The 15,252-nt window shown below is 38.6% G+C and overlaps 1 protein-coding gene and 1 long non-coding RNA gene across 3 annotated transcripts in view; one reads left to right on the top strand and one right to left on the bottom strand.

Moving 5' to 3' along the window:
• kcmf1 (potassium channel modulatory factor 1) overlaps window positions 1-12,922 on the bottom strand; it is a 124,175-nt gene extending 111,253 nt beyond the window's left edge. The window contains exon 1 of the mRNA XM_063069070.1: window positions 12,569-12,922. Coding sequence (XP_062925140.1) covers window positions 12,569-12,584 — 16 coding nt within the window. The 5' untranslated portion in view covers window positions 12,585-12,922. The remainder of the gene's footprint in view (window positions 1-12,568) is intronic.
• A 121-nt stretch (window positions 12,923-13,043) lies between these two features.
• The window catches only part of LOC134357463 (uncharacterized), a 29,055-nt gene continuing 26,846 nt past the window's right edge, over window positions 13,044-15,252 (top strand). Inside the window, exon 1 of one of the 2 annotated variants that reach the window (XR_010020633.1) lies at window positions 13,044-13,254. This is a non-coding gene — a long non-coding RNA (uncharacterized LOC134357463). The remainder of the gene's footprint in view (window positions 13,255-15,252) is intronic. The other variant, XR_010020632.1, reaches the window with a different exon arrangement.

The raw sequence follows: 15,252 nt of genomic DNA, 5'->3' as shown, positions 1-15,252 counted from the left end.
TGCATTTAATTGCATAATGGTGCTGACATTTTGCAATAGTTCAACTGAGCTAAAAATGTTTTGTTGATGACTTTCATTCGTACTCAGGGTCTGAGGTTTCTCGCTTAAGTGTCCAACAATAATCAGCCAACATTGATGGATTCCAGTTGCCCTGATACCGTTTCTCTATGACCACAATGTCCTGGTGAAACCTTTCACCATTCTCATCACGGACAGTGCCAAGATTTGCAAGGAAGAAGTCCAAATGGAAATACATAAAATTAATCTTCAGTGACATGATGCACTTCATGATTTTGTATGCTTGAAACATGTTGTCAACTAGCTGCATGTAGTTTGGTGTTCTGTAGTTGCCAAGGAAAATTTTCAACAGCCTTGAATGCCTTCCATGTGATTTTCTCCAGTCCCACTCAAAGTTCTTTGAATTGACTGACATTGATGACCTGCTTGTGGACTAACAAAAATGCCTTCTTCAATCTTGGCATCAGTTATTCTGGGAAACCTGTCTCAAATATCGAAATCCTTCACAGAATTTTTTGTACATGGTGATAGTAGATACCATCATTGCAGTCTTGAAACCGGTAATTTTGCCCTTGAAAAAAGCAGGTCTCCGACCAGGTTATTTAACTCATATTGATTTATCAGATGAGACTCACTTGTCATAAAGGGTTCAAAATCTGTATCAGCATCAGTGGTGTTTTCCATTCCTGGTTCACATCTTCACCCATTTCCTCTCGACTCCATGTCCTGTTTTCCTAAAACCTGTCCTACCATGCAGCATCTGCCCTGCCTAAGCATGACTAGGCATGCCTGGACAAGATAGAAAACTTTCAGCTTAATTGTGGCCAACATTTAAATTGACTTGAATCTTGAACTGAAATACCAAATATAGGTGATTTCAAAAAATAGTGCATGATGGGGAAAAATCCTTAAGATCCACCCCAAAAGTATTCAGGAAGCACAATCTTTGTTGTCCAGGGAAATCCTCTCAAGAGATCTGCCATTTACTGTATACTTCCTCTTAACATTTAATCTCCTAAAATGCATCACCTAATACTTGTCCATTCCTCTGCCTACATTTCGAACTGATCTACATCTCACCAAATTAGACAATCTTCCTCACTATCCATTACTCCAATAATTTGTGTCACCTGAAAATGTACTGATCAGATCACATTTATTTTAATCATAAACAGGTTCCAGCATTGACACTAATCCTTGCGGAACTCCACTAGTCACAGATCTTCAGTCAGAAAAACAATCCTCCACCTTTTCTATCTTCTGTAACTAAACCAATTCTGTACCCAACTTATCAACTCACTGTGGATCCCGTTAATATTCTGGACCAGCCTACCATGTCAAATGCTCTACTAAAGTCCATGCAGACAACATCCATTGCCCTACCCTCAATCATCTTAATCAGCTCCTCAAAAATCTCAAATCAAATTTGAGGCACGACCTTCCCTTCATTAGTAACTCCATCCAAGTAAATCTTTTCCCCATGAATCTTCCCCAATAATTTCCTCCCATTCATGCAAGGTTCATAAGCCTATGACTTTGGAAGTTATCTTGTTGCCCTCTGAAACAAGATTGGCTATTCTCCAGTCTTCTGGATATAGGATTACAGCAATTTCCTAAATACAGTACAAAGGAGGAAGTCCATTTAAATATAATAATACAGAAATATTGCAGACTTAAATGTTTTCAAATAAAATTTAGTAAAAATCTGTATTTTGGAGAGAGGAAACAGATAGTTGCTCTGAACATTGAATTTATTTGAAGCTCATTAGTTGCAAATGAAAACGTATCCGAGTGCTTTGCTACCATTCTGCTTCCACTAATACAGGTTGTGCTATTTTTCTGACTATATTGATGCTCATGTGTTGTTTTTGTATTTTGCACATCTAAATTTGGTTTTCCAGGCATCCAACATTTGTATTGTATCACTTTTCAAATCACTGTGCAAGTTTCTTCCCCCAAGCCATCTGACTCCTTAATACCCAGAGACTAGACTGACATCTACATCATTTATTATATTGTAATTTGTCCTCTACTGTGCCTAGTTGTCTTGTTTATTATTTATTGTACTGCCCTGCACTGTTCTGTGCACTTTACGTAGTCCTGTGTAGGTCTGTAGTCTAGTGTAGATTTTGTGTTGTCTTACATAGTCTAGCGTAGCCTTGTGTTGTCTCACTTAGTCAAGTGCAGTTTTGTGTTGTTTCATGCATCACCATGGTCCTGGAGGAATGTTGTTTCGTTTTTACTGTGTACTGTACCAGCAGTTTATGGTTGAAATGACAAAAAGCAACTTGATTTGACTTGAGTTTACAAGCTTGTTAAAAAAATAATGGAGATCCAGAGAACCAGAAACGAGAAAAAATATAATGCAGCAAACAAGTCAGAAGTGAACACTACAAGACCATAACACAAGAGCAGAATTAGAGACACACAGGTATATCAATCTAATAGAAGATCCCCTCCCCAAAAAAAAGCCCCTGAAAACTTTAACAATTCATATCTTTAGGAAAAGAAAAACAAGCTCTTGGATCCGTTATAATTGCTGTATAGCTTCAAAGGAGTAAATGCACCATTTTTATTTGGAAAAAGAAGCCTTCAATTATCAAATTTAAACAATTCTACTATTTCAAATACACATAGTTTAACACTACGCACGTTTTAAATCAGCGGTCCCCAACCACCGGGTCGTGGACCGGTACTGGGCCGCAAAGCATGTGCTACCAGGCCGTGAGGAAACGATACGAGTCAGCTGCACCTTTCCTCATACCCTGTCACGCACTGTTGAACTTGAACATAGGGTTGCCAACTGTCCCATATTTGCTGGGACAGTTATATCCCGTATATTGGGCTAAATTGGTTTGTCCCATATTTCCCCCACTAAGGTAGAGCGTTCCTATGAAACCGTTTGTAAGCCGAAATGGCGTAAAGCGAAGAAGCAATTACCATTAATTTACATGGGAAAAATTTCTCGGCATTCCCAGACCCAAAAAATAACCTAACAAATCACACCAAATAACACATAAGACCTAAAATAAATAACACTAACATATAGTAAAAGCAGGAATGATATGATAAATACACAGCCTATATAAAGTAGAAATAATGTATGTATAGTATAGTCGGGAAGATGAAGGCAAAACCGATTTGTGGGGGGGGGGGAAGAAATTGGCACGTACATGCATGCGCACACTGGTGCCCGCGCAAGGCTTCATGGTCATGGTAGCCTTTCCTGGGGTAAAGTGTCCCGGGATTTGACTGCTACTTTTGTCCCTTATTTGGGAGCGAGAAGGTTGGCAACCCTCACTGTAAAAGACATGTTGAGGTGAGTTTAACCCTACTTGAACACCGCGCGCCCCCCCCCCCCAGTCGGCCAGTCCACAAGAATATTGTCAATATTAAACCGGTCCGCAGTGCAAAAAAGGTTGGGGGTCCCCTGTTTTAAATTATTAAGGCAAGCAAAAAGTTGCAAGTCTCAGCTAAATTTTAAAAACAGTTAAAATACATTTTGAAATAGATACAAAATATAAACAAAAAACTGCAAAAATCCGAGAAACTACAATGCCAACTATTATGCTAGTTTACATATCCTGGAATTAGACCCACTTCAACAGTATGAACCAAGAATCACTTCCACATGGACACTGACATGATAGCTCCTCTTTGGGCAACAAGTCTCTAAGGGAGCAACATTATATTGTTGTAACCTAGATATGAATAATGAACACCACAGCCAATAAATCTCTGGCATAGTAGAGAATTGTTTTGCCTACACCCTGTACATAGATGAGTGATCTTTTATTAATTTTCTACAAAATGCATGTCTTTCCTACTTTATGTAAGCAATCATACTCCGAATTGCGACAAATTGCTTATCTTTCCTTTCTTCAGCAAATACATTTATGCATGACTTTCCCACACTTGTTCCTCTCCTCAATTTAAGACCCAACTAATATGCAGGACAAACTTTTGGCTTACTCCCCAGCTATTCTGACAATTTTACTCAAATATAGAAAGGTAGCCATAAATCAAAAATGCAATCATTTAGAGATAAACCAGGTTTCTTACACTAAAGAATGTAATCAACAGAAGAACAAGCACATATTCAATGTAAAACTACCTTCAACAACTTGCTTCGCTGGAAATACATTAAAACAAAATCCAAAGCATGAAAGTTTAGTGGCAACCATTCCTGCTTTTCTCTTTCTCAGCACAGAATTCTGCCAGATCAAATTCCTAATCATCATCCAGAGCTGGTGTGGATAGCGAAGATGTCACTCATCAAAACTTGGTGCTAAAGGATCAACTCACCAACTTTATTTTCACCTTGAAAGAACAAAGCCTAAACAACTGAAACAAATGCATACCTAACTCTGTTTTTGGGTTTCTTTTCATTGCCAGTTTAGTTAATATATCTGCAAATTGCAGACTCCAACAGAGTGCAACCAGTAAAGTGAAGTAAACGTGCTGTGATGTCATAACAAGTAGACATTCTCACAGCATGTATATTGCAGTGTTATAATGACATTTGGCTGTGTATGTATTGTCTTGTTGGTATTTATTTTATACTTTTTTGTTTGCTTAAGACAAGAATGGATAAGGCCAAGCTTAACAAACTCAATCTAACCTTACTGCAAAAACAGTGATTTAACTAGAACTAGCTTATATCAAAATGTTTACGCTGTTTTTTTTTGTTTGAGTCACCTAATTGATACTGTTTGGGAGAAATGGCCTCTCTCATTACAGTCATCCAGTAACCTGGAGCTCCTCTTATTACAGGCCTAATGACTTACAATATTTTCAGAGAGTAAAATTCCATACAGAAGAATTCAAGTTAGCACAGTAGGTAACATGAATTCATCAATCTAAAAAGACTAAATCACCACAAACTTCAGCCAAAATAACATTGTTGCTTTTTTATAAATGCTGTACCAGATTTGCAAATCTAGTCCCACTACTATGGCAATGAATTACTGCACCAAATTATACAGCACACCACTGCGTCTTGTATGCATCAACTATTACTCTAAAATTTCTTGGTTCACATATTCAATTTCAAAATTATGAGCTCAAAGAATACAGCAACATCTTCAAGATGTATTGCTCTCAGGGTAATCATACCACTACTATAGTCCATAATCCTCAGATGACTACTTGCTTTTCTTACCTGATGCACGTTGATAGTTTTCTTTGGAGAAAATGTCAGTACAATTGGGCAGAAAAATTCTATAGACAATGACTCCTAACAACTAACCGGCATTACATCCAGAAATGTGAGTGGGAGACATTGGTTGAGGAAAGAATCTCGTGAACAGCCTATTCCTACAAATATCCATAATGGGCATATTCCTGAAGGTTCTCCAGCTGAGAAAGGCACTAACGAGGGAAATGACAAAAATAAATTGTCAGGAAATTAAACATAATACGAAAGATCCATTGTGCCTTCCATTTCTCAACTGCAAGCAATTCACTTTTCATAATCCTCTAGTTCCATCCTATTGGACTCATCACTATGGCTGTCACAAGTACATTGAGCATAAAATTATAACTTGAAAAGAATAATAGAAGTACTTAAGACTTGAATTTGAAATGCACAACAGTATCATTTATTTAAAAAAGCATTTTCATTTAACGTGACCACAGCAACCATCTGTAAGCAGTTGACACAGTTAAAGACAATGCTTGAAATTTGGAACTTCAGAATATAGTAACCAAGGGATTACAAATAAACAAAATCTGCCCTGATGGACATTGACAGTGGGACAATCCAAACGATTTTCACATGCATCTTATAATGATCACAAGGCAAACAGCCACTTACATTAATTACAATTATTTGAATAATTATACTGATGCCCCACTTGCTGGCTAAATAACAATGTGTTAAACAACCTAGTAACAAACTAATTCTCAATTGTAATTGCAGGACAATTTGCACACTGCTGCAGTTAGCTTTACTAAAATAACTGATCACTGAGAGTTTCAGGAAATTGATCCACATTTTAAATTTCCTTCAAAGGCTGCTCCTCAATACAAGAATTCTTAGCAAAGAGATTTATATTCCTGCCATGCCACAACTTACCTCTAACAAAACAATTCAAACTATGGAATGTCATTCCTATAGGTATATGTAGCATCAACTTGTTAAAAACATTTTATTTAAAATACATTCACCATGAATCAATTTCCATGCCACCACCAGCTACCTCATTCCCCCACCCAATCATAGCTGTGCGGCTGTTAACACCACTGTCACAGAGCTCCAGTGATCTGGATTCAACCCTATTCTCAGGTGTCTTGTATTGAGTTTACATTTGCAAGGGTTTACCCTAGTTGCCCCAGTTTCCTCCCATACCCCAAATGCACTAATTAGTATGTAAACTGGCTGGTGCAGTTGCATTGTAAGAGAATCAGAGGTAAACTGATGAGCATGCAAGAGTGTTATGGGGGAATAAGTGGGAAAATGGGATTAATATTTTGCTCCAATGACAAGCAAATGTTCAATGGACTGAAATATAAAGTTGAACTAATGCCCCTGTTTTATTTCTCTTTCTACTTAACAATAATTCACTAGATTTCCTTTCCAGGTCAGTCCTGCTCCCTTCCCAATCCTTAAATCTAATTGCTTTAAGAGGCAAACATTAGCCTCATCAACCTACACTTAACATTTATGCCTAAAAATTTTGAATCAAATTTTTAAGTAAAGAAATCCGGCCAAATTGAATCATGCTTTGGGCCCATATTAGTTGGAATCTTCTAATTATAGTAAATTGAAAACACCCACAAACTCTTATTTCATTAATATCCTACCATATTAAATGATCAATTAATATCTACAACTTGAACAATTCAAATCTATTCAGTAACTTGCAAGTGTGATAGCTGGTTGTTACCAGAGCTTGCACATGCCTTCTTTGATTACTGCACCACTGATTATATTAGAAAATCCTAGAAAGTTCAAGACAAGTAGATCATATATGCTTGTCTAAAGGCTTTGTCCTCAAAAGTTTTTCTCCTTTGAGATATCTAGTTATAATTTCAAGAATAAACTGATTCTGGTTATAAATCAATCAACTTTTATTCTTATTTAAAATATACTGTCATGCTTTACCAACACAATTACAACTTGGATACAGAAACCCACTTTCCAAAAGCTAATTGTATAAACTTAACATGTAAACTGAATTTCTCCAACATGCACACATGAAACAGTTTAACCACAAGCATGTAAATTCATCTTTTAAAGACAGTGATGGGCAAAATATTCATAAAAAGCAGAGAATTTTGCATTTAATTCTATGATGGGAAGAATGAAAATCACTTTACTTTCATGATTGTTTAAATAATCAACCACACAAATAACTATTAAAACAGAAGATTACCAAACTAATAGAGTATTGGTATTATAACACAGTATGCCCAATGTCCAATAATTCCCAAGTGAATTGTTGGATTGGATTAAATTATTAATTCCCTCTACTCATCTTGGATCAATAAGCTTTTGTTGAGCAAAAATACCAAGTATTGAAATTTTCGAACTGATCGTCAATCAAAACAGTACAGATTTCCATTACTCTGTGTGAATATGATTATTTACTTTTTATTATTGTGTTTCTTTTTGTACTTGCACAGTTTATCGTGAGTCTTTGTGTGTAGTTTTTCATTAATCCTATTATATTTCTTTGTTATATTGTGAATGCCTGAAGGAAAAGGAATCTCAGAGTAGTATTTGGTGACATATACATACTTTTACCATTAACTTACTTTGAACTTTTGAAGCTTGATTTCACAAACTAATTTCCAACCTAACTGATTTCAGACTTTGAGTAGGAAATATTCCTCCTCAGCCAACTGCTTTATCATGTTAAAGAGCTCCTATATGATCATATTCAACTAAATGAATGTAAACTCAGTGTATAGAACCCATCTTTGATGCAAATGCATTGCACCTTCTCCAACTAAAAATATCTTTCCGCTTTTTCTTTAAGTTGAATACACTTAAGCACTTAAGGGGTCCTTACTTTCCAGTGCTGAAGGGCCTCAGATGGAAATGGTGAACATTTATTTCTTTCCAAAGATGTTGCCTAATTTGCTGCTGAGCTCCTCCAGCACTTTGAATGTGTTACACTGGATTTCCAGCATCTGCAAAATCTCGTGTTTAGCAATTAACTGCAGATGATAAAATCTGACATAAAAATAGAGTTCACTTTAAGTAGTCATTAGGTCAGGCAGCGTTTGTAAAGACTTTGGGAGTTAATATTTCAAGTTGATGATTCTTCAAAACATGAAACATTATCACACGTTATTTTTTCCATAATGCCAACTGACCTGTTGAGTATTTGCATATTACACTAGATATTGCAAATTTCTGTACCTCAATAGTTCCTTGGCCCACATCCAGGAAATGCACTGATCCATCTTTGTTCAAAGTGAATGATGATATTAAACCCTATATTTTAGACCTCTACCCACTTAAACGCTCAATGTATCTTTGCAACCTTCTGCTCCTAATTAGATGCTTTGCAGAACTTGGGCTTTAAACAGTAGATTTTGGTTCCAATTTAATTATTTTCAAGACTCTGCATCTTCTAAAAGAAGCAGTTATTGAAAAAAAACAATGGAAAAATGCATCTATTACATCAAGTGTACCTGAAGACAAATTTCAATATTTTTGTAGAAGAGCAGGAAATCATCTAAATGAAATGAGATACATCTAAAACTTACTGAAAATTGTAACTAGCAACAGATAATGTGGAAAATGGTCCACTGAAAAGAGCTACTAAACACTTTTCCACATAAAACTCTTGAAATGACCCATTTCAGCAAATCTTCTCACTGCTTGACACTGAAAAGATGCCAAATTAAAAAAAATCAGTGATGGCTAAATACAAAAGACTTTCTGAAGTATGGGAGATCATGAAGTATGAGAACATTTAGAAATGATTTAAATTCTTACTAGTTTGGTTAAATGTATTCAATTATTTTCAATGAACATAAATATCTAGATTATTTTACCATTATTGATGAACGCTTTAGATTTTCATTACCTAAGTATCCACTAATTACCATGTTTTGCTAAGATCCCTCTATTCATGGTACAATTTCAGTGTGGAACAATATCTATAATTATACTGCTTCACATCCATAGATCAAGTGAATTAAATTTGGAATTTTTCACCAATCCAACCAGTGAACAAATACATTCATATCACTGGATCGGAAGTTATATCCATCATATTAAACCCTATATTCTGAATATCAGTACCAACTTAATCACATTTTTATTAATGAATACTCCTTAAAAACAAGCCCTGTTGGATCACCAATTTAAAGTTATTAACATATTTAAATATACAGATACATTGATAAATTAGCCTGCATTACACTGGCTTTGATTTGAAACAATTGGATTTTCACTAATTAGATTTTTAGAAAATATTTAGGCTTTTGGATTGTCAGTTCTGCAGTTTTCAGTAAATATTAGCACAACTAATATTTACTAAATTAAGGTACTGGCAGTGTATAAAATTAACTGAGATCATGAAAACTGAGAAATGAAACTTGTGCCAATTATGGGACAAAGAACACCAATGAGGTACCGGAGGATAAAGCTGAAGGAAATTAGAGATAACAGAGTTGCAGAACAATATAGATGTATTATTAAGTCAAATTATGGAGGAATCTGCATGTAAGGATGCACATTTAAATTTGAGGCAATGTCAGATGAGGAGACACTAATTCACCAAGCACAGGAAAGGTGAGTAAACAATACTTGGAATCTGATAGTAAATAGACAGAAGAGCCTTCCATGAGCGCATGTTTAAGAAATGTAGCAGAGATACTGAAATAATCAAGTTGAAAAGAAATTCAGTCACAAATGAGATTTCAGCAGCAAATTGTCAGAGCCTGAGGCAGATAGATGATACCAGAGCTGAAAGTAAGCATCTTAGCTTTGGGAAGTCTAAGTGCTGTAAGTATGCTTCAAAGTCACAAAAGATCTTGAGCTTGTGACCCATTTGCTTCAGCATCAGACATTGACTCATTGGCTCACTATCTATGCATCTTATATACATGTGTCAGGACAGTCCTTGGCTTCCTTCAACCCCTTGCTTCTGGAAATAAACCGAACCAATCAAGTCTCTCCCCACACTAAAAGACAGCATGTTAGTAGAAATGCACATGTTGATGATACACAGCTCTATATGTAGAATCTGTCTGGTTTTGGATAATGTCATGGAGCAGGAAACAGTTGAATGGGTACAAAAATGTCAAGAAACTTTCAGAGCTTCAAACTATGCCAGCTGAAAATATGGAAGACAATTCCAGAGGAATTTTTTTGGGGGGGTGGGGAGAACTGGAATTACAGAGCACAAACATCCAGAAGTTTGCTTGGACTGGAATAGGGTTTTTTTTAAATCAAGGCATCAGTTAACTAGTGCCAAAGTGGGACCATAACCACAGGTGAATGAAACATTGTATGCTAAGACAAGTTACCACAGTTTTGGAATTGCTCAAGTTTGAAGAGAGTAGATCACAAGGAATGCCAATCAGGATTGTTTTCTAATACCCAAGATTAAAAAGGAGCATGGGGCATCAGCAAATGATGAGCTGAGGGTGGGGTGAATCAGAGGATATTCAAGTAGAAAGAATACTTAGTAATGGCTATGCTACATGATTCAAAGTTCATCTTCGATAAATCACATTTATCCATTTTACTTTCTTAAATTTGGTTGATCACATTGTGTTAATAACTGTACACCCCTCTGTTAAAATCCATCAAAACTTTTTTAAATATCATAGGCTGTGCTTCATTGTACTTTTCATTAAACTAAGAATACAATAAATATTCAGGTTAATACAATGGATAGCAGCTCTATTCAGTGATTCTGAAAATAATGTCAACATTTTCATCAAATAGTCTCCTCTAATACAATTTCCAAATGTTTAATCAATTGTAAACTACAATTGGTAAAAAATAAAAACCATAATGATATTACCAGATCTCAAAATACTGATTGATAATAAGGATAATAATATATAATTAGCTCTGTTGCACAAATCATAAAGCAGTAAAGAAAATGTAGTTTAAAGCAGTGATTTTCAAGAGAAAAAATAATCACAAGCAACGTTAACAGGGAACATTTATTCAAAGAATTGTTAAGATACGAACTTATTTCCATAATTACTAGTTTAGCCCAAAGCTATTATTCAAAACTACAAGTTATAGCCTTATGAACGTAGTATGTAAGGGATACAGGAAATAGGCAGATAAATATGATCACACCCTTCTCCAAATATATATAAGTTGCAAAATCAATATATATGGCAAGTTGTGAAGCCAATGGGTTAAAATGATGCTCTGACAAAAATAAAAGCATTTTATCACACCTTATCTTACAAAATTATCTAGCAACACACACTTTTTATTTCTTTCTAGCTTTGTCGCAAACATGGTCTGCCATTGCATTTAAACTTCACTTAAGTTAAAGAAATAACTTGAGATCTTAGATCACTTCCCAATAATGCTGTTAAAACTGTGCTAGAGAACAGTGAGAGTAAACACTTTAATTCTAACTCCACTACCACAAAACATGCATGCTAAATAGCTTGTGAAATGTATATAAAGTATTACTGCAAAACATGCCAGTAAGATTCATTAACTCAAAACTTCAATACCATATTCTTAAATTCTACAAAGCTCAGAAAGTTTAACACCATATTATCTTTAATGTACAAAACAGATTGGAAATGCTGACTGCAATTATTTTATCCTAATGTATTTGGAAAGTTGTCCGGATATGTAAAAAGAGCAAAATTAATACATACACTTTAAATCAGTTTCCTAAAAAGGAGTGCTAAAGTGCCATCATGGTAATACGAAATAGACAACAAATCCAAATCTGGACTGCTGCAATACTTTTGACAGAAAGTTTAATAAATTGCCGCCATGTCACCCTCTTTCCTCGTATCATAATCAGTCAACCCCACCGGGAACGGGAGGACTATACTTTATACGAGCGACTTTATACGGGCATAACATTAACAGGGATCAAGTACTAATCGAACCGTGTCGTCCAAGGCCTACACATCAAGAGCCACTGAAGTCCCCGTTCTGGCAATCTGCTTCCCTCCGCGGTTGAGAGCTGTCAGTTCAGCCAGTGCCTGAGGCGAGAGATAACACTAAGCTCCAAAGGTAGGCCTACAGGCTGCCTCAGGCCGCAACGAGCTACCGGCCACCTTGATGACAGTGCAATCATTCGGAGCTGGGCGGGCCAGGGAGGGAAGGAGAGATGAGGCTGGTGGGGGCGAGCGCTGAACGAAACCCGGGATCAGTGAGAGCGCTACTAGGCCAAAAACCAGATCAACACTCGCCGAAGCAGCACAACAACTGAGGAGTGGCTTCTCCGCCTTTCCCAGTCCCAGATTCGGTCTCCGCCTCGGAGCCCGGGCCTAGTGGTTATGGCGGCTCCCTGATCTCTCTCTCTCTCACACACACAGAGGCCGAAGGCAACAAATGGCCTGCTCGCAGGGCCTTTCGCCTCAGTGTCTCGCTCACCTTCATGTCGGGACATCCTACACACACGATTGCAGCGGCCCCGCGGGCTCCCACGCAGCGGTTCAACAGCGGGCTCCGACAACGACAACTACCGGGCCAAACGGTCATGAAGCTGGAAGTGACTGCTGTGGTGTTGGGGTGGGGGAGGAGGAGCCGCCGCCGCTCCTGTTGCTCTCGCTCGGTCGACAGGATTTTCTTTCCTCTCTCGCTTTCCTCACACTCTGAGCGCGCGAACCGCGGGACTGGCAGTGACGTCGTCTTCTCAATGAGGACGCACGAACGGGCGCCCCCCAACCCCCACGCGCGAGCACGTCCGCGCGAACCGCGGGGACTGTGAGTGACGTCGTCTTCTCAATGAGGACGCACGAACGGGCGCCCCCCCCCACCTCACGCGCGAGCGCGTCCGCGCGCCCCGGGACGCGGCGCCGCCTCGTCCCTGCGCACGCTCTGTCCAACCTCATTGGCTGGAGCCCCGGGACGTCACTGGGTGGAGAGGAAGATGGGGCCGCGCAGCGTCGCCGGGAGCAGTGTGGCACAGCGCGGTGAAACTTTCCCGGGGCTCTTGGTCTTCGTCCGTCATGTGGAATTCATCAGCATTTCAGCAAGTCGGTGATTATCTTGGAGAATATGTGGGACTAATCGGATAAATTGAGGCGCCTGATAGGATTAATGAACTCCCAAATAAGGTATGCAATGTTTTGTTATTCTACCGAAGTGGTATAGGGTGATACATGTGATTAGTCAAACAGAAGTATTGTGTCTGCAAATCCTGTTGGTCTTTTGGCTTTATTGATCGCTTTCTGGGTACCAACATATGCCTTTGAATGTTATAGAATAGAAAGAAGCCAATTCATTCCGTCGAGTTTTTACAAGTTGTATGCAAGAGCGATCAGGTAATCCTTCTCCCCTGCCCTTTCTCCATAGGACTGTGATTCTTTTCCCATGTGCTTAACCAAATTTGTTTCAGAATGTTACCGTTTAATCTGCCTCCACGACTATCCTGCTAGAGCGATCCCCGCTGCCTGGGTTGCTGTGGTTTAACACTCTTCTACAAGTCGCTTTCTGTCCTTTTCTGCCAATTCTTTAGTTTGTTTTAAACAGCTAACAAAAAAAAGGTAGATGAGGGCAGAGTAGTGGATGTTGTATGTTTTGAAGTCGGTAAGGCCTTTGAGGTCCCATAAGGCAGGCTGGCCTGGTATCCAGGTGAGAGTTAGTTAAGTAGATTGTAAATTGGCTCATGGGTAGAAAGCAGAGGATGGTAGTTGAAGGTTGTTTCTCTGTGTTTAGTGGTGTGTGGCAGGGGTCAGTGTTGTTATTTTTGTCATTTATATAAGCTTTTTGGACTAATTGAGCTATTGAACTGAACCCCCCCCCCACCCCGACTAACGAAGGCCAACACACCACACACTTTATAAACCACCATATCAACTTGTGCTGTAACTTTGAGGGATATAAGGATTCCAAGGAGTTTCTTTTCCTCCACACTTAAAAATTCTGCCATTAACACAGTATTCTGCTTTCACGTTTGACCTTCTGAGCAGAATCGCTTCACACTTTCCTGGTTGAACTCTACCTGCCACTTTCCAGCCCAACCCTATCAATGTCCCTTTGTAACCTGCCATTTGTACATCAACGATTTGGATTATGGAATAGATGGCTTTGTGGCTAAGTTTACTGACGATACGAAGATAGGTGGAGGGGCCAGTAGTGCTGAGGAAACGGAGAGTCTGCAGAGAGACTTGGGTAGATTGGAAGAATGGACAGAGAAGTGGCAAATGAAGTACAATGTTGGAAAGTGTATGGTTATGCACCTCAGCAGAAAAAATAAACAGGCAGACTATTATTTAAATGGAGAAAGAATTCAAAGTTCGGAGATGCAATGGGACTTGGGAGTCCTTGTACAGGATACCCTTAAAGTTAACCTCCAGATTGAATCAGTAGTGAAGAAGGCGAATGCAATGTTGGCATTCATTTCGAGAGGAATAGAGTATAGGAGCAGGGATGTGATGTTGAGGCTCTGTAAGGCGCTGGTGAGACCTCACGTGGAGTACTGTGGGCTGTTTTGGTCTCCTTATTTAAGAAAGGATGTGCTGACGTTGGAGAGGGTACAGAGAAGATTCACTAGAATGATTCCGGGAATGAGAGGGTTAACATATGAGGAACGTTTGTCCGCTCTTGGACTGTATTCCTTGGAGTTTAGAAGAATGAGGGGAGACCTCATAGAAACATTTCGAATGTTGAAAAGCAAGGACAGAGTGGATGTGGCAAAGTTGTTTCCCATGATGGGGGAGTCTAGTGCGAGAGGGCATGACTTAAGAATTGAAGGGCGCCCATTCAGAACAGAAATGCGAAGAAATTGTTTTAGCCAGACGGTGGTGAATCTGTGGAATTTGTTGCCACAGGCAGCAGTGGAGGCCAAGTCATTGGGTGTATTTAAGGCAAAGATTGATAGGTATCTGAGTAGCCAGGGCATCAAAGGTTATGGTGAGAAGGCGGGGGAGTGGGACTAAATGGGAGAATGGATCAGCTCATGATAAAATGGCGGAGCAGACTCGATGGGCCGAATGGCTGACTTCTGCTCCTTTGTCTTATGGTCTTGTGGTCTTATAACCTTCTACACTATCCGCAACACCACCAACCTTCTGTCATTTGCATACTTACTAGTCCTTTCTTTCACTTCCTTG

Source organism: Mobula hypostoma, chromosome 16 (assembly GCF_963921235.1).
Source record: "Mobula hypostoma chromosome 16, sMobHyp1.1, whole genome shotgun sequence".
Classification (NCBI taxonomy): Eukaryota; Metazoa; Chordata; class Chondrichthyes; order Myliobatiformes; family Myliobatidae; genus Mobula; species Mobula hypostoma.
This window is presented reverse-complemented; position numbering and strand designations above follow the sequence as displayed.